General features: G+C 46.3%; 1 protein-coding gene across 1 annotated transcript in view; it reads left to right on the forward strand.

Annotated features, from left to right (window-relative positions):
- The first annotated feature begins 1,664 nt into the window (after positions 1-1,664).
- The window catches only part of ALG13 (ALG13 UDP-N-acetylglucosaminyltransferase subunit), a 29,998-nt gene continuing 18,424 nt past the window's right edge, over positions 1,665-13,238 (forward strand). The window contains exons 1-12 of the mRNA XM_086619913.1: positions 1,665-1,745; positions 2,074-2,236; positions 2,459-2,597; positions 4,300-4,393; positions 6,229-6,471; positions 6,835-6,918; positions 7,686-7,736; positions 8,496-8,542; positions 9,478-9,550; positions 11,381-11,462; positions 11,811-11,991; positions 12,879-12,954. Of these exons, the coding sequence (XP_086476039.1) occupies positions 1,665-1,745; positions 2,074-2,236; positions 2,459-2,597; positions 4,300-4,393; positions 6,229-6,471; positions 6,835-6,918; positions 7,686-7,736; positions 8,496-8,542; positions 9,478-9,550; positions 11,381-11,462; positions 11,811-11,991; positions 12,879-12,954 (1,314 nt within the window). The remainder of the gene's footprint in view (positions 1,746-2,073; positions 2,237-2,458; positions 2,598-4,299; positions 4,394-6,228; positions 6,472-6,834; positions 6,919-7,685; positions 7,737-8,495; positions 8,543-9,477; positions 9,551-11,380; positions 11,463-11,810; positions 11,992-12,878; positions 12,955-13,238) is intronic.

Below are 13,238 nucleotides of genomic sequence, written 5' to 3' on the forward strand. Positions count from 1 at the left end.
AACACTCTGTAGTGCACACAGATGTGACCTCATCTATTAAATTTAATTCAGGGAATAAATAGATTTAGATGTCTAACTTCAGTAGTTTCTTTTTGCAGAATTGTACACTGTGTTACACTTGTAATTAAGAAAGAAAACTGCTAGTTCAGTTTGTGCAACTGCTAAGGGGTTGTTCTTAGCCTTCAGTGGACAAAACTGTTAACAGATTTATTGTTCAGATTTTTTTTTACACTAAAATGTTATCCCTCCTGTGCCCGCCATGGGTTTTCATCACAAAGGGGAAATGTACCTGAAGTAATAAATGTACTGGTGAATTCATCTTTGCACTTGATTTTTGCACGCTCTGAATAGCATTTTACTTTTCAAAAAGTGCCTTCATCTCCAGCCTCAGCTCCTGCCTGATTTCCTGTCCCTTGGCTCTTAGGATCACGTTCCACAGGGAGCTGACGTGCTTTGGCTCAAAGGAGTACTTTTCCTCAGTCCTTGTAACAAGGTAGTAAGACCAGCCTGAAACAGCACCAGAAATATATGTACTTAGAGAAAGGGCAATAGGCAGGAGGGGAAATCTACCTGTACTCAATGATACTGAGAATGTATCTTTCAAAAGGCCAAGAGAAGGAGGGTAGGCAAAAAAAAAAAAAGTGTCTTTAAAAATTGGAAGATTTTTAAAACACTCAGTTCTCTGCATATTAATATAATCACCTCCACAGAAAGCTTTAGAGGACAAATTTTCAAATGCTGCCTTGCAGGTGGAGAAACAGAAAAGATGAGCACCTCCTCAAGGTGCTAACACTGGTCAGCGGCAAAGCAAGGAAAAGAAACCAGGAGGATCCAGCTCCTAGCTTTGCTTTCAGTCTCACTTCCAGGGTTTTGCTTGACTTGCAGTCTCAGCTCCTGTGACACATTCATCTATTTAAGCTAAATAACTTTCATGTCGGACTTTCAGGAACCAACAGAGAGTCAGCAGACAGCGGTTTCTATTGGATTTTGCAGCACTTCTGGGATTTTTTTGGGGGTGGACACAGTGCATGTACATAGGCAGAATTATTAAAGTTCTCTAACAAAACACAGAACGCACACTTCAGTTTGGTCTTTTTTCCTGCTGTCTCCCATCTTCCCTAATCCTTGTGGTATCAGCAGAAGGATATCCACGTGGCACAGCCACCCAAGCTCCCTACTGACAGAAACACACGCCATCTTCTCCCGCCTTTGCTCGTTCGAAGGGAGGCCTGCATCCTGCTCTGCAGTGCTACGACGTGTCCCCAGGGCACGCTCTGACCAGAAGCAAAGCGTGTCCCTCGGTGAGACCCAGCACTCCAGGGGAGCGGCAGCCCCTCGCTCCCGGGCTGCCATTACAGGACTCAGCAGCAGGTTGGGGTTTTATTTTCCTCGCGGAAAGTTTGAAAAATGGAGGCGCTGGCGGCTACCTCGCTGAACGCTGACAGCGAATGGGCCCGTTAAGTCAGAGCGGTCGCTGTCCCGACCAGCGCGGCACTGCAGAGCGGAACCCCGCCGCGCCGTGACAGCGGGAGGGCCCGGCCGCCATCTCCTGCCCGCCCGGCCGGAGGCGGCGCGTCCGGAAGCGGGCGTGTCCCGGCAGCCTCTGCAGGGAACGCGGCGGCGAGCGGCGCCCTCTGGCGGCTCCGCGCGGGCTGCCGCCGGCCATGAAGTCCGTGTTCGTCACCGTGGGCACCACCAGCTTCGACGACCTAATCGCGACCGTCTGCTCCCTGGCGGCCCTACAGGTGAGGCGGCGGGGAGCTCGGCTCTGCCCGCAGCCGTCCCGGGGCTCCCCGGCCTGCCCGCAGCGCCTCCATGGAGCGCCTGCGCGCTGCGAGCAGTCCCGCCCTCTCTCCCCCACCGGTTCCGCCGGCGGCTGCCGGGGATGTCCGGGGGGGGGGGGGGGGGGGAGGCGCGGGGGCTACCGGAGGCGGTTGTCGGGGGGCGCCAGGCGGGGCCGTGGCGAGTGGCGGGAAGCGGCGGCGGCCCCCGCGCCGCACTGAGGTAACCGAGAGCGGGGCCGTGTCCGACCTGCACAGACACCCCCGGCCCACCGCCCGCCTTCCGCCGCAGGTGCTGCGGAGCCGCGGCTACGAGAGGCTGGTGCTGCAGGTCGGGCGGGGCGAGCTGAAGCCGGAGCTGTGCAGCAGCCCGGCCCTGGCGGTGGAAGCCTTCCGCTTCAAGGACTCGCTGGCCGAGGACCTGCGGAGGGCGGACCTGGTCATCAGCCACGCAGGTAGAGCCGCATCGTTTGCCGGGTCTGCGGGAGGGGAGGTCGGCTGGGCGAAGTCTGGCTCCGTACAGCTCGGGGGAGGGCGGGGAGGGAATGTTGGGGTCCACAGCTGGAGCCGAACGGTTAAATGTTCACCTTCGGGAGCCTCCTGTGTCTCAGGAGCAAGCGGGATGATATTTCACCTGTCAGGGCAAAAACTCATCGTGCTTTCTGTTTCTCCTGCAGGTGCGGGTAGCTGTCTGGAGACTCTAGAAGAAGGAAAACCACTCATAGTAGTAATAAACGAAAAGCTGATGAACAACCATCAGCTTGAACTGGCAAAGCAGCTCCACAGAGAAGGACACGTCTTCTGCTGTAACTGCAGGTACGGAGCAGCTGTAGCTGACCTGACTCAACAAGCAGTGTTCAGCACCGTCGCTCAGTGTTACCACAGTACTGAGAACATAGCAAGGAAACTTGCATCCTCCTCTGTAACAGCCATTTGTTTGCAAGGTAGATTTTCCATAGTGGATAGATTAACATTAGGTGCTAATTTACCAAATTTATTAGGATTTGGCCTTTTGACCATGACTCCTTTTAATTTTTTTTTTTGAGGGAACGTGTATTCGGATTGGAAGCAAAGCACTTTATACCAAGTAGAAGTGGTTGAATTTGGAGCAGTCAGGTAGCGTCCCAGAGGCACCTAACAGCTTCTACTCTGCTCTTTCTCACTAGTTGTTGGATTATTTTTTGAAGTCTGGAAATAATATAACCCAGACCATCAGTTTGTAACTATAAGGCAGAAGATATAAATTGCTCCCTGCAGACTTACGACTCCATTCATCATTTTACTATGTGGATTTTCCTAGTAAAGGGCACTAAAGTTGACTTTATAGATACACTTTCAATTTTATTACGTCAGTATCTGGAGTATTTAGAACGAAACGTAAGAATGGCCTTGCTGATACAGATCAGGAGTCCAAGTAGCTCAGTACCCTATTTGAGTGGCCATATGCAGATGCCCAGCCAAAAGTGGAAACAGGGCAAGAGCATAAGGTACTTGTATTACTTTCCTTCTAATGCTCTTAAGTACTTTGATTCAGGGGGATTCTTAAATCAGATGCTGTCCAGTTAGCAACTTTGCATACCTCTGTCTTCCAAGTACTTACCAGGCTGCCCTTTTAACCAAACTTCCTGAATCCACCACATCCTCTGACAAGGAGTTTCAGAGATCTAGTGCCTGTCGCTTCAGGAAAACCCAACTAACTCACCAAACAAACAACTCCCCCAAAAAACCCACCACCCAACAGCAAAAAAAACCAGCTCCTTTTGTTTTTGTTCATCCTGGCTCCTGTTAGTTACATCTGCTCTCTTGTTTTGACTGTATCTTACTGTTTTCTATTTATGATTATTTGTGATTGATTGCACTCTGTAATTAACAAATGACCTCTTAATTGAAGGCAGAGGAAATACAACTCCTATTATTTAGTCTGCATCTTGTTCCCTTGCCCTGCAAGTAGGATTTTTGTATGTTTCAGAAGAGCCTTCTGAAAAGACTAGACCCGATTCATTTGTATTGTGCAAGTTCCTTAAACTTACTACCTCAGTGCTTCTGACAGCTGCGGAAACAGGAAGGAATTTTTATTTATTTTTGTTGAAAAGTGCCTAGCATTTGAGCCTTATTTGCAGTCTGATAACAGCAAGCCAACATTGATTTAGCTGTTCTTTCTGGCTATGTGTTAAGCAGAGAACTGTGCCATGCGTTCAGATAGGTTTATGGGGAAGATCTTCAGATCTTGTGCAGTCTCCCAACATGGCAACCGCAGAAGATTAAAAAGTTAAGAGTTGAGGTGGTCTCTCAAAGCTGTCGAAGTGTGTTCTCAGCAACGCTGCCTATGAGCCAGTGATGGTTGGGGCCCGCTGGTTTGTGGGGTCTCGTCTTCCTTTCAATGTGTCCTTAATTTTGTTTCCACGCTAAAGAATTATGTATGTATGAATAGAAAGAAAATTCTGTGAAGAAAAAAATTCCCTTTGGGATTGATTTTATTTTTTTTTTTTTAATTTTTGGTTTTGGTCTGTTTTTACAGCACTCTTGTGGAGACACTGCAGTCGATGGACTTGTCAACTTTGAAACCTTTTCCTCCTGGACAGCCAGAAAAGTTTGCTTTGTTCTTGGATAAAGTTTTTGGGTTTCAATAACAATACAGAGGAATAAAAATGTCAGAATAAAACCTTTCTCCTCTCCTAGTGAGGCCTTCCATACTTAAGAGTCTACCAACTGGGACAAACACTCAAAGAAAATATCTATTAATATTAAATGAAATTAAGTGGTTTTCTTTTTAGTGCCAGTTTAAAGTCATCCAGTTTTGTGCTTAAAAGAGCACAGTGCCAACAAGGGGGGTGGAGGAGTATGAACTACCGAATTTCTCGGTCAGACGGATATTTACATCACAAAATCTGCACTGGGTTGGTAATTCCAGTGAGGAGGACAAGCTGAATTACTTCTTCACCGGCATGTCATATACATAGTGGTCTCTTGACCGTATTTGGCTAGTACTAACCGAAAGAAGTTGTCCTTGTCGATGTTCCTGTGATGTTCTGCAAATAAGCAGATGCCTCCAGCGCTCATTTCATGTGTTTACAGTAGCACTGAAAAGAGAATTTGAAAAGAGAGAGATTTAAGCCTGTTTAAAGGGAAAGGGGCATGTGGTGAATCTGAGTGGGAAAAGTCAAGAGCTGCAAACCTGCTGCCAAACTGTCCACCGACTGACTCACCTGGTTTTGGGTGATTTACTCCCAAATTAAACGTGGAAAGGGACAGGGTTGGTAATAAACAATCCATTTACACGGTGCTGTCATTACTTAGTCTGGGCTTCTATTTGATGCCGATTGGAGCTCCCTGTTCGAAATACTGAAATCGTCAACTGTGCTGATGCTACCACCAATTTGTTAAAGTAAATATTTTGAAAACCACAGGGAGTTTTAACTTAAAAATGTCGATGCAGGCTATGTGGTCTGTAATACTCTAGAATTGTGTAAGGGCATAGTTGGTGCTAATGGCCCTTCCTGCAAGTACATTATTTGTGTGGGCTTTTTTTTGTTGTTGCTTAAGAAAAAGAAACACCTGAATGGGTGCATCTGACGTCCGGGTGCAATTTTTACTAGCAAGTTAAATGTGCGTAGAGGCATTCTCGTGATCAATTCAAGCACAAGGGCTCTCCGTGCAATGAATCGTGCTGCACAGTTGTGCAAGAGTGATTTTTACCGATCCCCAAAGTTTTCCCCAGATACTTTATTAGGAGCAACTAAGATTTTTCACTTAATGAGAGCTGCTGTTGAAATTTCAAGGTTACCGCTAGCAGCTTGTCTCCAGTCTGGAGAGCACGCAGGAACGCCACAGGAAATTTCGAATAACCAGTTGATTTTTCGCTAGTTACTTGCAGTAACTAGCAGTCACAGGCGTGACTAGTGGTGTTCGCTGTTACTTGCAGCCACGGGCGCATCAAGCAATGAAGCTGGAAGGAGTTAACTTGGCAAAGACTCCCTTCTCTTCCCGAGGCAGGTCCGGGAAGAGACGGCGTCTGCTGGGGCTTACCGCGGTTTTCCGCCGAGGGTCGCGGGGGGGGGGGGGGGGAGCTGGAGGAAAACGACCCCTCCGCGCTCGGACAGCCCCTGCGGTCGTTACGCGGGAGAGCGGGACAGGGATTTGGGGTTCTTCGCGGGCACCTTAAAATGGCTGCTGCGGGAGGCAGCCCCTGCGGGCGGTCCGCGGGCTCACCGGGAGGGCACCCGCTCGCCGCTGCCTCTTGGGCAGTTCGCAGGCACCGGGAACCGGCACCAGCTGCGCCTTTGAGGCGCGCTCCGTGAGTGGCAGCGCCCGGCCCCGCCGGGAAGGGGGGGGGATGCTGGTTGTCGGGCCGGGCCATGCCATGCTGTGCCATGCCGGGCCGTTCCGTTCCGTTCCGCGCCGCCCGGCGCAGGTGGGCGCGCTGGGCGCGGCCCCTCATTAGCCGCAGCCGCGCGCCCCGCCGCCACGCGCCGCGCAGCGCAGCGCCCCGCGCGGAGCCGCCGCCTCCCCCTTCAGCCGCTGCCGCTGGAGCCGTCGCCGCCCGGGGAAGATGCAGAAGGGCTGGAAGAAGTACTTCGGGCAGAAGTCCTTCAGCGAGGTGGCCATGGACGAGTACCTGGGCAGCCTGGGGCTGTACCGCAAGATGACGGCCAAGGACGCTTCTTGCCTCTTCCGAGCCGTCTCGGAGCAGGTGGGCGGCGGGCGGCACCGGTGGCGGTTTGGGGGGAGCCGAGGCGCCTCAGGCCCGCGGCGGGCGGCGTCCGCTGCAGGCAGGCTGCCGGGGGTGGGCCGGGGGTGCCTCCGGAGACCCCTCCGGGGTGCCCGGAGTGGGGTGTCGCGGGAGGCGGGGGCGATCAGCCCCGGGGCGCTCGGGCAGGCGGGCGCCTGCGTCCCTTGGACTCTCCTCAGCCGCTTTCCCCCGGGCGCTTTGGGAAGCGCGTCGTGGTGCCGTTAGTCTTTACGGGTAAAATAAGCCTCGTGTGGAGCGTAAACCAAACTCTGTCTGCAGTTTTCCCCTTCGCTCTTTCACAACTTTTGTGGTTTTTTTTTTTAGCTGTTCTCATCTCAAATTCATCACGTGGAAGTTCGGAAAGCTTGTGTCTCGTTCATGAGGCACCACCAGCAGAAGTTTGAATCTGTAAGTAACGCGTGTGCCAGGCGGGTTTGCAGACGTAGTTCCGCAGTGGTGTGGGTAGGGGGTGAGTGGTTTAGCCATAAACATTCCCACATAAACATAGGAACTGAAAGCATGTCGCGCTTTGCCAGGCTTGGTGCGTGTCAGAGAAGAGCAGTGGCAGGGCGATGGCTTGCTTGCTCTGAGTTGCAATCGCACGAGTTTTATCTGACTTCATGTTTTTGAAGTTCCTGAGCTCCAACAAGCAAGTTTCTAATACTCAAGTAACCAGTAAGGTGACAGTTATTTGTGTGCCATATTCTCTGTGGAGCAACTGTTGCAGAACTTAGTAGGTAGGGAGTATGTAGGATTTTTAGAGTAGGACACTAGCATCAAAAGATGGTGGAAAACTTCAAAGTGCGTTTAAATGTTGCATAAAGAGATAGATTTTGGGTTGGTTTTGTGTGTGGCAGTTTGTGCGGGAGCGTGCATGGCGCAGTTTTGTGTGGCACTGGGATGTGTTTGGGGGTTTTTTGGTTTGCTTTTTTTGGGGGTGGGTTTTGGTGTGTGTGTCCCCGTCCGTCCCTCCCCGTAATTGCAGTTAAATGCTTCATCTAATCTAAGAGGGAGATGAGTCACTGTTACTAACTAGTCCCAAATTTGGTGTCCATGTCCCTATTCCCTGTCCTGTTCAACAGGTAGTAACATATGGCATAGTGTTGAGGTTTAACTTTGCTTTTCAATTGGCTAAGGTTTTTTTATATTTTTGTTTTGTTTTGTTTTGTTGAAAGTACGTGGAAGGATCATTTGAGAAATACCTTGAACGACTGGGAGATCCAAAGGTAAGACTGATCTAATGCTTGTCAAGAAATTGAAATTTGAGGAGACTAGAATAGGAAAGTAATTAGATGATGGTTTAAAATGTGGTGGTTTGGGGTTGGGGTTTTTTTTAGATAGACCCTGATGCTGGGGTCTCATTTGCATAGGTAATACTATGGGTTTGTACTGAATATTCACATACATAAACAATATCGATTCCAGTGAGGTATTTGTGTTGCTGCAAAAGAGCAATCTATACAGACTGGACAGTAAAGCTGAGGCCTCTTGTGGGCTTTATTCATAATTGCAATTCTTTTTTAAGAAGGAAAAAGCAAAATATGTGGAGTGTACCTCATGTCATATGTTTATCAGGCTTTCCAATCCCTTGCTTCTTTCTTTACCCCAGGTTTGAATACTAGAGTTCAAACTTCTATTTCTTTAGACTTTAACCAATAAGTATGGTAACACAGCAGTCTCTGAAACAAATCTAGTGGTTCTAATTTAAAAAAATGTTTCATGAGTGATGCGTTTAAGAGTCACTGCCAGAACTAGCTCCATGTTATTCAGCTTGGTAATCATGGCCATCCTGTGTTGCAGGCTTTTTTTTTCCCTTCCTGGAAATCCTAATATCTCAACTCTCAAATGCATTGATTGATTGTTTTAACTAACTGATGAGTTTGGTTAGGTGTTAATTTGGTTAGGTAATATTAATACTACAGAGAACTGGACTAGAGTTCTCGAGTGTTCTGGTTCTATCTCATGTCACTCATAATCTTGCCTAGGAAAGTGCTGGCCAGCTGGAAATGAGTGCTTTATCAGTGATGTACAAGTAAGTGTCTCTTTCTCAAGTTTCACGTTGTTTTGAACTTGATCATGTTTGGGTTCTAGCCCCAGAGCCTTTTATTTGTTTGTTGCTCACTAATGTGTGAAACATGGTGAGAAATGCTACCCTAACAAAGTTGCTTAAACTAACATGTGAACAGCTGCCATCACAGCCCCTGTTCTTGGAGTGTGGATTAAGGGGAGGGTCGGTTTCCAGGAATGTTTATTTGTTATCTTTTAGCTAGTGTCAAACTCTGAAGTCAAGTGTTTCCTTCTAGTGGCTGAAGGATGGAAAACGGGGAAAAAAAACCCAAGGAGCTGTGTGTAGTGGAAACACTGTCTGGTAGTTACAAGCATGACTAAAACTCATGCAGATGTTCTTGAAAGCTCCAGCAGTGAGGAGTATTTGCCCTACTTGGTGTGTAAACCCTGATACTTATTTCAGAGGTGACGTGAGCCTGCGCAGGTGTTGCTGTCTTGCTGAAAATGCTGCTGTCCTGTAACAAGCAGTCTGGCTCTCCGGTGGTGGAAGGAAGAAACCCTCTCTTTGCAGGCTTGGTCCGTTCCAGTACTAAAGGAACAGATTGAAGTTTTGCAAGAGTTACTGGTTTCCTCGTACTGAGGCTCCAATCCTTTTGCAGGGTGACTAAATCACTTAGACTTAATTGTCAGTGTGTAAGCGCTCTGCTGTAAGCGTAAGTGCTTGACCTAATCTGTGACTAAATGATCTTTCCCAGATAAATTTTTTTTTCCTCTAAGACATGTTTTTTGCTCATGTAACTATTGCTGCATGGTAGCATTTATTTATCAGGAAAAGTATTCTACTTGATTTTTCCATAAACCAACGGCAGATTCTCTAAACAGCTCCCTGCAAACTTCTTCATAACATGGTTCTACTAAAAGTGTGCCCTTTAGAGACTTGTTTTTCCTCTGCTTACCTAGGCAAGACTTTATATTGTACCGGTACCCTGGAAAGCCACCCACGTATGCTACAGACAATGGCTTTGAAGACAAGGTGAGAAGTAGTGAGGCAGTTTCCTACTCCTACTCCTGCCCCTGAATCCTAGTTACCTCCAGTCCTGCTTAGTTACAAAAACTTGCCACTGGGATTGGGCTCTTGTAACCCTAGTGCTCTTGCATACCTGCACAAAACCCCAGAGCTGACTTCAGCTCGTGGGAAAAACACAGTATTTGCACAACATTTAATGCAATTATAGTAGCTTTGCTTCCCATCTGAGGGATTGGTTGTGTGCTGTTCCTCTGCCAGTCTTTTTTGTTACCCCAGCTCGTTATTGGTAAGAAGTTTAATTTTGGCAGGAAGAGGTAACATCACAATTCCAGAATGTTCTTTTGCTGTTTCTGAAATCTCTTTGGGTAAAAACACCAGTGGGAATTTGGCTGATCTGACAGGGTAGAATGAAGTATCTGGGTTGAGTTGAAGAGCGGAACAAGATAGTTTTATTGTACTGGGGAAGAGCAGGTGTTCTCCCCTACCCCCAGTGCCACTCTTCCTGTAGTCGGATGAGGTGTGCAGGTGTGTTTTTTTTTTTTCCTAAAAAGGGGACGTTAATGGGAATGGATTAATCTAACAAACTGGTTCATTTCTATGAGACACAAATTGAGCCCAGTTAAGAATGGGAGCTAATGGAACAGCTTATCGACACAAAAATTACTGCTGGAGGCAAAAAGAGGGAACATAAAGGAGAAATAATGTGTATTACCTCCCATCTGACCCCTCGTGTTTTTTCTGCAGTCATGTAGATGTGCCCACACAATTATGTGGCTAGCTCAGGCACAGCGCTAGTGTAGTTGCTGTGGTATGGATTTCAGTATGGGCTATTATGTTTGCCAAAGTGGCTAGTCTGCTCTGAAATCTGTGGTGCTGCAGCTGTTCTTCTCTGTTGGTCAGTATTTCTGTCTTTGTTTACATGTGCTTCTGTCCTTTTTGATGTAGTTTTCTGTGTAGCTTAATCTAATTTCAAAGTGAGCTAACTTTAAAAATGGAGCAGTGTGGTCTAAATGTGTGTTCGTCCTCAAAGGCTTTACCACCAGCGCTCTCGTTAAGTGTTGGCAGCTGTCTGTCGTTAGGCTGCACGTCCAGGCAGCAGCTCTTGCTGCTGTTGCTCGTTCTCACCAAGAGATGAGAGCTCGTGTTGGCAGAAGATACAGTGCATGCTGAATTAAGAGCCCTGGCATCCCAGCTTCTGCTGGTTCACTGGGAAGCTTCCTCGCTGGCCATGTGCTGATAGCTCCTACGGGCTTCTGCTGGTTGCAGTTGGCTGTGGTCACGTGCCAGGATGGGTTTGATGGTGTGTGTTTACTTGGTGTATCGGTGTGCGTGTTGCAGAAAGCACGCATCTTTTCAAAAGGCAGTGTAATCCTGCTTGGTAAAAGCAAGGCTTTGTGGAGAGCTGGAGGAGGAGATGCTCTTCTAGTCCCTGGGGTAGGGAGGGGTGAAATGTGCCTGGGATACTTGTGCAGTGTGTCTCGGGGATACTGCGTTTCATGCCTTGTGTCTAATTTATCTCTTGAGCAATTGCTGGTTTCAGAGGTAAGCTGGAAGCAAACTCTAATTTCATGTTTAATACAGCATGATGTACAAATTGATGGTTTTTCTTTGTATAATAGACAAACTTACTTGGAGACTTTACCTAGGATTCCGTTTTAAGCTGATTCTACAGCTTTTTCATATTTATATTGAGAATACTTATTGTTTCCTTGATGAGTTGGTGTAAACTGTAAAACAAAAGAATAATGTAGTCTTGAGCTAGGATATCAAATAGAAAGACTTAGGTTTTACATCATTGCAGCCTTAAAGCCTTTTTTTTTTCTATTATTTTCCCAGATTTTACTGTGTTGTTCCGGCAACGGCCATTATGACTCTGTGTATACAAAACAATTCCAGGAAAATGCTGCTATTTGCCAGGGTAAACTTGAAATAATTTTTCTATGGAAGAGAATTATGTGGTTTTATATGTTTAAAGGCAATGTTTGCTTTGGTTTTTAGGGGTGGGGAGGAGAGAGATGGAAGCTCGTTTATTGTATATTAATATATGCATTATTCTGTTGAGTGAGATGTTGGACCAAATGACTTCCAGAGGTCGCTTCTTCCCACCTGAATTATTTTATGATCCTCTCTTTAATTGAATTTAATATAACTAGTGCCTTGTAATAGTAGATAACATCTGAAGATATGGTTACTTTGAAAATTGCAGCAGTTCTTATGGAACTGGTATTACCTTAATTTGGTTTGAGCTTTGTGTTGATTTGTTCAGCTGTATTATATGAGATCCTGTACAAAGATGTGTTTGGCATGGATGAGGAAGAATTAAGGTCTGCAGTTGAGGTGTTTCGAAGTGGATCCAAGAAGAACAGAAACAGTGGCTCTGTAGGAAGTGAGGATGCAAACTTTGATTGTCTTCATGAAAAAGTATCCAGAAATCCATCAGAAAAGAGGTAGTATTTTGGGAAGGGGATGTGGTTAAAAGGGAAGCAAAATAAATAAATAAAACAAAAACCTCGCAAAGAGCAACTTTTCCAAGTTTCTTCGAATGTTCATGAGATGTTAACTCTTCTTCCTATCTCATGATGCAAGCACAAACCTAAAGTATATTGTGGAAGAGTGTGTTTTCTTTGGAGCTGAAAAGTGTCACGTGATTGAACGTCCTCTGCTACTGACTGTTATGTTATAGTTGCATGTTGCTCTAAAATGGCAGCTTATTTGTAAGTAAAATTGTTCCTTTTTTTTTAAGTAAGAAACTGTTATTACTCTTCTAAGCCTCTATAGCTCTGCAGGGGCAATAGTGTATTGAGAAAATGAGCTCTGCTTTTTTATCTGTCCTTTTTTTAATGAACTTGTACCCCAAGTAGACAATTAAACGGTGGTATTATTCAAGTCTATTGGATCACTGGGGATGAGGGGAACGGACAGAATGTACTTATAGAAACCCTCATGTCCCATGTTGTTCAAGTCACTAGAAAGGCTTGAGAGACACCATTGACCATTACTGAATGCCTGCAGATGACTTTGGTTTGGTAGGACTTAGAACACGGTGTCTTATTGTACTTGACAGTGCAAGATCAGTGGGATCAGCTTCATCCTTTCCTAATGCAAGCTGTAGCCCTCTTCAGAGGTGGGTGTTGGAACAAGTAAAGGTCGTGTTTTTGAAACTAAGAAAAGGGTTGTCCTGCACTGCATCGCAGCTATGACTAGTTTTTAATGCAAAATCTACCACTTGATGGCACCATGGTGCTTTTTCAGATTGTATGAACAGCTGGTTGATTTTAATCCTGGCTAGAAGTTATGCATTGTATCTTTTGTAATCTTATTTTCAATTACTTAGAGTGGATGACTGGGAAGGCAATGATACTGACAATCCACAGGAAGATAAGTTCAAACAAGGCATTGAAGAAGAAAAGGTTTGTCAGTTAGGGAAGAATTCCTTATGGTGGTTTATTTTTTGTTGTTGTATGATGTTACCCTTGTTAGGGCTAAACTATCTTTTCTACTTTCTTAAAAATGACTTTTTGGGAAGTGGGTGGCTTATTTCTTTCATCTGCTTGTCTTTTGGTTTTGCCCTTGAATTTCTATTAAATTGGGTAAGCCTTTTTATTTTCTGAGATTCTCTTGTTCTAGTTAATTTTTTTTTTTCTCCCCAAAGGTGGAGCTTAGCAGATGTTTTCTGGTCTGCTGTTTGTTTTTC

This window comes from Tauraco erythrolophus, chromosome 13, assembly GCF_009769465.1.
Source record: "Tauraco erythrolophus isolate bTauEry1 chromosome 13, bTauEry1.pri, whole genome shotgun sequence".
NCBI lineage: Eukaryota > Metazoa > Chordata > Aves > Musophagiformes > Musophagidae > Tauraco > Tauraco erythrolophus.